At 34.7% G+C, this 8,192-nt stretch overlaps 2 protein-coding genes and 1 non-coding gene across 3 annotated transcripts; all 3 read right to left on the minus strand.

The window, feature by feature from the left end:
- Positions 1 to 531: 531 nt before the first annotated feature.
- On the minus strand, positions 532 to 3,843 carry LOC120178010 (probable protein phosphatase 2C 9). Its single transcript, XM_039183985.1, has 6 exons — positions 3,579 to 3,843; positions 3,334 to 3,462; positions 2,016 to 2,255; positions 1,536 to 1,812; positions 1,103 to 1,257; positions 532 to 1,012 (listed from the first exon to the last, which is right to left on the minus strand). Exons 2-6 carry the CDS (start codon positions 3,370 to 3,372, stop codon positions 872 to 874), a joined length of 852 nt encoding a protein of 283 aa, XP_039039916.1. The 5' UTR covers positions 3,373 to 3,462; positions 3,579 to 3,843; the 3' UTR covers positions 532 to 871.
- On the minus strand, positions 558 to 629 carry TRNAT-UGU. The gene has a single exon. It is a non-coding gene; the product is annotated as a tRNA-Thr (tRNA).
- A 2,943-nt stretch (positions 3,844 to 6,786) lies between the features above and the next one.
- Positions 6,787 to 7,740, minus strand: LOC120178012 (chlorophyll a-b binding protein CP24 10A, chloroplastic-like). The gene is made up of 2 exons (XM_039183987.1): positions 7,417 to 7,740; positions 6,787 to 7,337 (listed from the first exon to the last, which is right to left on the minus strand). The coding sequence occupies exons 1-2, from the start codon at positions 7,635 to 7,637 to the stop codon at positions 6,788 to 6,790; spliced, it is 771 nt and encodes a 256-aa protein (XP_039039918.1). The 5' UTR covers positions 7,638 to 7,740; the 3' UTR covers position 6,787.
- Between the last annotated feature and the right edge of the window lie 452 nt (positions 7,741 to 8,192).

Consider the following 8,192-nt stretch of genomic DNA (forward strand, 5'->3'; position numbering starts at 1 on the left):
TAGTGAGGTGAGGTGAAATATTAGATTTTTTTAGAACAAACTTGTGTGATACATTTTTATTAATAGTTAAAAGTAATTATAAAATAATATATGTTCATAATATTTCTTAAGACTATCGACAATACAAACGCATCTACTTAAATTTAGGATGTCACTCCTTTAACTATTGAAATAACTCAATAAAATCATGTATGCAATACATTTAAAAAAACACATAATTACATGAATATAAATGCAAGCACAAATCAATCCATGACGGATATATAAATTTATATTAGGGGTGAATTAATTTTAAATTTAAATAAAAATATAAAAAAATTAAAATATATAATAATGTTAAATCTATCAAGGGGATGACTGTGGCATCCATCTCTCAATCATGAAGGCATTTGTATATCAACCTTATCGTATAATCTTTACCCAATCAAGATTTGCCTTGCACATTCTTCACAGAAAAGTTCAATGAATCTTTGCGATTTATAGTGTTTGGTAGGAAAGAAAGTGAAGGAAAATGAGGATCCACTTTTTCTCGCAAATAAAATAATAAGTAAATACAATGCCCCCATGCAGGATCGAACTACAGACCTTCAGTTTACAAGACTGACGCTCTACCACTGAGCTATAGGGGCTTCGCTGAAACACAAGTTTTAATATAATAATTCGAGTAAAAATAACATACCATACATCGATGCGAACAAATATCAACCGGGAATTATTGGCGTCTTTACTTCCTTTTATACCAAATGGATTGGAATCTACAACTTCTTTCAGCATTATGCACTTTTTAATGAGTGCTAGTTGCTGTTTACCCATTGATCCCTATCTTATGCGATCCCGGAAGGGTTCTCCTGTTGCATTTTCGGTTTGGCGTTTAACCCTCGAAACGGACTACTATACAGGAGATATCATCTTTACTGTCTCGGTTCAATGCCTCGGCCATTAGCTGTTTAGCTGCTCGCAGCGGATCCTTGGTCTTTTTTGCGATATCGACGGCTTCTTGATTGGACATGACCTGGATCAAGTTTTCATACAAGAAACAAGAGAACAAAATAAGCCACAAACTAGAAAATATTGGTTCCGAACATAGAGAGAGAGAGATCACCTTCCATAGCCCATCACTTGCAAGGATGAGAAGTTCGGTATCCGATTCAATATCAACAGTTTTCATGTCAGGATCGGATCGGAGGTGTGATTTAAGATTCTTATCTCCAAAAGCGCGAGAAACAGCAAGTTGTCCGTTGACTCTTGCAACATCCCCTGGGAAAGAATGCAACAAGATAAATTAACAATCGATAACCGTACCAGTAATTCATTATCATATAAAATTTTAGTGCTGATCAATTTGCATTCGGAGGCAATAACTAAACTGATGACAAAGAGAATCAGAAATATGTCTCCTACTCTCCATATAGTTTGCATGGAAAGCCATAAAAGATGTAAGCCTCCCCGAAGTGAACTTATTTATTTTCCCTCGGTAATATTAACTTCTCTGAAAGAGAAAATCAGAAATAAGCACGGGAGAGTTATGAAATAACCTGGCATGTTTGAGACAAAGCCGCCTCTGTTCTCGATGCTTCCACGCTCTGTGTTCGGCTCATGATCAATACTCATCTGTATTGCCTGCCCTTTCTTTGAGAGAACAGCACGTGAATCTCCAATATTGGCAACCCATAATTTCTTCCCATCTATCAAAATTGCAGTGACAGCAGTGGAACCCCCGCGACCCAAGTCGGGATCATGTGAGAGAATTGCTTGGTCTGTCTTCTCATAAGCTTTAGAGATGGACCTGCCGGGATCAGTCCAAAACTCCTCCTACAAGTTATTATAAACACAAGGACATAGTTACAACTTACAACCAATAAACATAGCTCGAAAGTTGGTATTGCATAAGACAAGTTGGGGTCATGATAAAAAAAGACGCTCCTTTCAAGTGCGACATTTAACTGACAGGAATAATCTTCTTTGACCGTGGTATCCAAAGCCCCTACAAATTATTGGATTAATCGAGAACTCACATCCTTCAAGATATTGGAAAACAAATGCTTTTGCAGATAAGATGGTACACTATCTCCCAAATGGCCATCATATATAGCAAAAAGCCCAAGTTCATGTCCCCGGAGCAGAGAAAACTTGGCAACATGATAATCCTCCATGGGATGATTTGCTTTTCCTTTTGCTAGGGTGAAACCATACTTGACAGGACCCTGATGGCTTCTACCCTTTCCAGAGCTACATGAAGAACGCCTTCCAACAACCTAAATGATAAAAAAAATCTTTTACGAATTTTCATACTTAATGGAGTTAGAAAAGAAACTTGAAAAGAATCGGAAACATGATTTGACAGGAGGAAATGCAATAAAGAGATACTGAAGCAGGTCCATGGTAAAGAAAGGCAAAAACGATAGCACTTTATGTAATAAGGTTAAAGGAAATGAAAGCCACCGTATCTACTAGACAAAATTTCTATCCCCATTATCAAATATATCACAGACACTTCAAATCTAGTTGCAGCCAAAAACAAATTGAAGGAAAGCAAAGGAGAAGAAAAAAACTGCAACCAAGTTATCGCCTTTCTAATACCAGCAAACCATATAAGTGAAAATTTCCACAAGAACCTGTTCTCATGAGACCGACATCAAATTCAAAGCCGAATCAGGTAATAAAGCTTTCAACTGATTCCTGAGAATCATGAACCATTGAAACCAGGAAGATGCAACAGTATTTGCTGAATACAAGCACAAAGCTAGCGATAAAAGGAATACAAATGATGAGTAGGGCAGGTAATAACAACCCTAAATGAACTCTAAACACAATATCCAAAAAAAAAAACACAATAACCAGGGGGTATATCTTCCGTATTTTGCATATTATAGCATCAGAACAAATGAAAATGCTACAAGAAAAGTGCATCAGAGCTGTTTCAAGCTTATTTTTCAGTATTCTCACCAGGAAAAAGAAAGGGAAAAAACCCTTTCCTGTTATATTCGAATAGTTCGAATAAGAAAATGCCCCAATGCACTACAATAATCTAAGCCAAATACTACCATAAACCATAGATTTTCTGTAAGAAAGAAATTTGCATTTGAAAGTTGAAATTCTCAAAAAGCTTATTTCATTTCATGTTCCATCATCTAAATCTAAGCTACAAATACAATAGCCTATGCACTCAAAGTGAAAGAAACACAGAATATGGCATAAAGTCAAAGCTACAACCAAACTAGATCACGCCCTTACAAAAATCTAATAAAAATCACCGACCAAAGATACCCAATCATATATAAACCTATGACAAACCAACCTAAATTGAAAGGACTGAACTGAAAATGAGCTGACCTGGGAATATACAGAGTTGAAGCAACATAGATTATCCATAAAATTCAACCCCTCTCCAGATTTCTCACCTTCTTCAGCAATAACCAAACATGTAAAAAGAAAACAAAACTTTCCCCAGAAGCCCTCAACCTGCATAATCAAGGAAAGAAAAATCTTGATCATCAGAACAGGCAAAACCCCTGAGATTCCTACAAACAGGAAAACAATAAAAAATCATGAGCTGGGATTCTTTGAATTTCCCTTACCGATCCACCAAAAGACGCAAATTCCCAAGAAGAAAAAGAACGAACAGACCACACAGCTCGTACAAGACTTGACCTCCCTCAATTGTTGACTATTTCCTCTGTCCTCAAAACAGAAAAAAAATAAAGACAAAAGCTTTGAATAGTATAGTGACTGAGACAGAAAGGAAGAAAAAGGAAATGAAAGTCTTCGGAGGGGCAAGCAGAAAGAAAATAAATAGGGAGAAGAAGGCAAGAGCTTGCCCTTATTGAATTTTCTCTATGCCCGGGTTTGGCTTTTATTTTTCTTTGTTTACCAGAGTCTAAGAAAGGTAATATTTCAGTTAATTGCCGAGGAGGTTCCCACATTGTGACACTCGTTCCAAATTGATCTGTAAATGTTAAAACATTCTATATCAGTTCCCGAATAATAACTTCTATTATAAATTGATCCTTAATTTTAAAATATTTTGTATCATTTTCTATTCTTTCATCAAATTGTTATTAACTCTATTGATTTTTTAAAATCATGAATATTGAACTTACAACTTTCTAAAAAGGTAATATGTTTTTTTATACAAAAAAGTTTAGGTCACAGGAGACTCCCCAATCCAATGCCAGTACATACTTAAGATTCAATTGGGATTTACATAGGAATTTACAAATTACCCACCAAGAGTGACGGTGGTAGGATTCGAATTTGTCCTTACAAGCTCAAATTCTTGAATCTCAACCACTTGTGCTAACACTCGTTGGCAAATGTAATATGTTTTTAAATATCTTAAGAATTGAACTTATAACCCTCTAAAAAATAATTTATTTTTGAAGGTACTGTGAATTCTTTTAAAAGGTCACAGATTCAATTCACACAACCTTTAAAAATATATTAATTTTTCAACCAATAAAACTAACAACACGTTAAAAATTCAAAATATAATGATACTAGCAATTTGAGAATTAGCATTGAATGTTTTAAATTTACACCGAGGCATACTTTAGAGATTGACATAGAATATTTAAAAATTATGGTCTAATTTAGAATATAGCTAGTAGTTTGGGGACATCATGTGAATTATCTTGCAATCTTTTTTTGGTAAACTACTAAAATAACCTCTTTCATTTCATAAATGTACACTTTTGGTCACTAAATTTAAAAAAGGTAATGCTTTCATCACTTACTTTATCTATTTATAATAGGTTTAATATCAAAATAAGTGCCCAAACTATACCTAAATTTTTAAATAGGTCAAACTATTTTTTGACCCATCTAGGTACATAATGTTATAAACATTACTCATTTAAGTGTCTGGACAACAACGTTAATTTCTACGTTAAGTGTCATGTGTCACAATCTAGTATTTTTAAAAAATATATTTAAAATTAAATATATATATATATATATATATATATATATTAAAGAAAAACATAAACATTTTGAAATAACTCCAAAAACTTTAAAAACCTTCATTTTAACCCCTAAAACCATGTCGGTCGTCACCCTTTGTCGTCGACGAAGCTCCACTCGACCTCACCTCCTCTCGGTGATCAAAACTCTATGAAATCATGATCGATCGACAGCAAATTGACATTTTATACCCTGCAAACCCTAAGATGAAAATCGTGATCTCACTCAATCTTAACAGCAACTACGACGAAGTATGACTAGCAAACATTTGAGAATGAGGTAATAAAACCCTGAATCTAGCAAAAATAAAAAAAAGCAAAATCAATTCGTTAGTTCAGGATTCAAACATGTCCGGGAGAGAGAAGCCTATTTTAGCGAAAACCTTTCATTCATGCTATCATTCAATATTCATAAAATTATAAAAATAACAATAAAAATATTTAACAAACAACTTTGAAAAAATAAATGCACTATACACGTTAACATGAATACAAATGAAGAATAATTGTATCGAATCAGATGTAGGTTGAATGTCAAATATGATAAATTGTAGTAAAATATAATTTCAAACTCATTAAATTTTCGTTCTGGTTATATAACGTTCGAGAATTAAAATTTGGGTAAACTACATAAATGATCACATAATTATGAGTTGGGTAGCAAAATGACTACCATTTTTAAATTTGAGTCAACATGACCACTAAACTATTTAAATGGTATCATTATAGCCACATGTTGTTAACACTTAACGAAAGTGTCTACGTGGCAGTTAACAAAATTAGGTATAATTAGGACACTTCTAAAGTTACGTATTCGAGGTGCTGGAACTTTGTTTTATTATCTTCCATTTTGGTCTCTTTTTGTATATGATTTGTTTCCTTGGATTTTCATTTAACTCAATTTGATTCTGATTATGTTTTTAATTTGTCTAATGTCTTTGTTTATTTTCACTTCAATTCAAAAGGTGATACATGTCACCTTCTGATTGGATTGAAAATTTATTAAATTAAAATTAAAATGTCCTTTAATCAGATTGTGACATATGTCACAATTTGATTGGAGAAATAAATTTATAAATTAAATTGAAATTAGGACCTAATTAAAAATTAAGAATTAAAGTTATTCTTGGTGATCAAATTGATTAATTCTAAAATCTAAGAGATTTAATCTATAAATTTAATTGTGACTAGAATAAAAGATTTTAAAGTTAATGCTCAAATTAAGGCATTAAACAAATTAAAAAGATAATTAGGATCAAATTGCATTAAATGAAAATCCAAAGAAACAAACCATTCACTAGTGACCAAAATGGAAATAAATAAAATAGGGTTCCAATATCAAGAATACATAACGAGGATTCATGTCCTAATTATATCAATTTTATTACACTTTCGTTATGCGTTAACAATACACGAGACTATATTGAAATCATTTAAATAGTTTCATTTAAATAGTTTCATAATCATATTGACGTAAATTTAAAAATGAAGATCATTTCATAACTCAAACCATAGTTATACGGTTATTTATGTAGTTTACCCTTAAATTTTCAAATATATTTGTAATCGACTAATAAAATACTTTGAAATATAATACTCTATCATTATTTCTTAAATCTATAGGTTTATTAAATGCATGAATTTAAAAAAATTACTGTAAATTTGGATTTGTTAGATGAATATGTAGTAGTGTATTTAATCAGTGAGATTAGAACGATCATCATGAATCAGCTCAACAAACAACACCATTTCCAGTTTTAGTTTTCTCTCACTACACGTACTCGAGACATAAAACTCAGTTATCTACATAAACATGACCAATAACGTCCTTACAAGCCAAGAGCACCGAGTGGTGTCTTTCCTTGCCCAGCCTCGAAGTAGAAAATCAACATGGCCAACATAGCAATTCTAGCATGCTTAATCTCAGCAAGCTTAAGTCTCTCCAGCTTCTCAACGTCCGGCACGTACTCCCCATTCTGAATAGTTCCCGCAAGTCCCAACGGGTCAAAGAACTTGCCGCCCGGATAACCTTGCTCGCCGGTGGCGTTGGCGAAGTTCTCGGCGGTCTTAGACCACGGAGTCGCCCATTCCACCGATTGTGATTGCGGGTTAAAGAAATCAACCCAGCGTTTGCTTTCAACCCAACCCATGAGAATGAGTTGGGTCCCGAGGAGTGAGCCGAAGGAGAACGGAGCTATGGCACCGGGGTCAGCTCCGGCCTCGAACCAAGGGATACCACTCCAGGCTTGGCCGACGAAGATTCCGACGACGGCTGCCATGGCCCAACGTCCATGAATCAGCTCCGCCTCTCGGTACCATTTGAGGAATGCTGGGTCCTTGCCCAAACCTAGAGGGTCGAATCCGTAGTCCCCGGGGAGCCTGAAAAGAAAACATTAGTAACACCAGACTTACGAAGCAAAAAAAAAAAATGGAAGTTCAGGGAAGAGGAAGCACGTACGATCCATCTAGCCACTCAGGGTCAATGAAGTTGCCACCGCCTTTAACGCCGGGGATCCAAGACTTTTTAGGTGCGGCGGCTGCAACGACGGAGAACTTCCTAGCTCCAACGGCAGGGGAGGAAGGGGAGGCTTTAGCACCCAGAAGGGCTTGGGTTCTCTTTCCTCCACAAAGAAACGATGAGCCTAACCCATTAAGAACCGCCCCTGAAGTAGCAGCCATTGCGGTTGTGCAAAATCGGAGAGATTTTCTCGACGGAGTTTGTGGTGGACAATTTGGGGTATGGGTGTTTGTTTATGAATCAAAGGATGGATTTGTAGAGCGACAAGTGGGATAGAAGAAATCTCGAGAGGATATCTGAGAGAGTATGCAGGATAGATTTCGGACCAATGAGGGGAGTTAAAGTCCACCCACATCAAACCACGTGGAACTTGATCCTTTGGTTGCTGGGTATCATTCTCCTTTGTGGGTCCCTTCTTTTTAATTGCATTTAAGACCACCGTTCATCCTATTTGAAATCAAAATTGTGTTAGATTATGTAAACTCATCTATTTAAAAGTAAACACAAAATTTATTAATTTCGAAATATTTCTGTTTGATTTATAAAGACAAATTAGATTAAAAAATTTAACAAATTTATCATGACAGTATACGAATTTTTTAGTAAGTGGTTTGAAAATATTTATAAAAAATGAATAATATAAAATAAGTGTCTAAACTATACTCAAAATTAAATTTTTGGTACATAAAGAATTTATCGTTAAAAATAATTGCCTA

Source organism: Hibiscus syriacus, unplaced genomic scaffold (assembly GCF_006381635.1).
Source record: "Hibiscus syriacus cultivar Baekdansim isolate YM2019G1 unplaced genomic scaffold, ASM638163v2 tig00112343_pilon, whole genome shotgun sequence".
NCBI classification, from domain to species: domain Eukaryota; kingdom Viridiplantae; phylum Streptophyta; class Magnoliopsida; order Malvales; family Malvaceae; genus Hibiscus; species Hibiscus syriacus.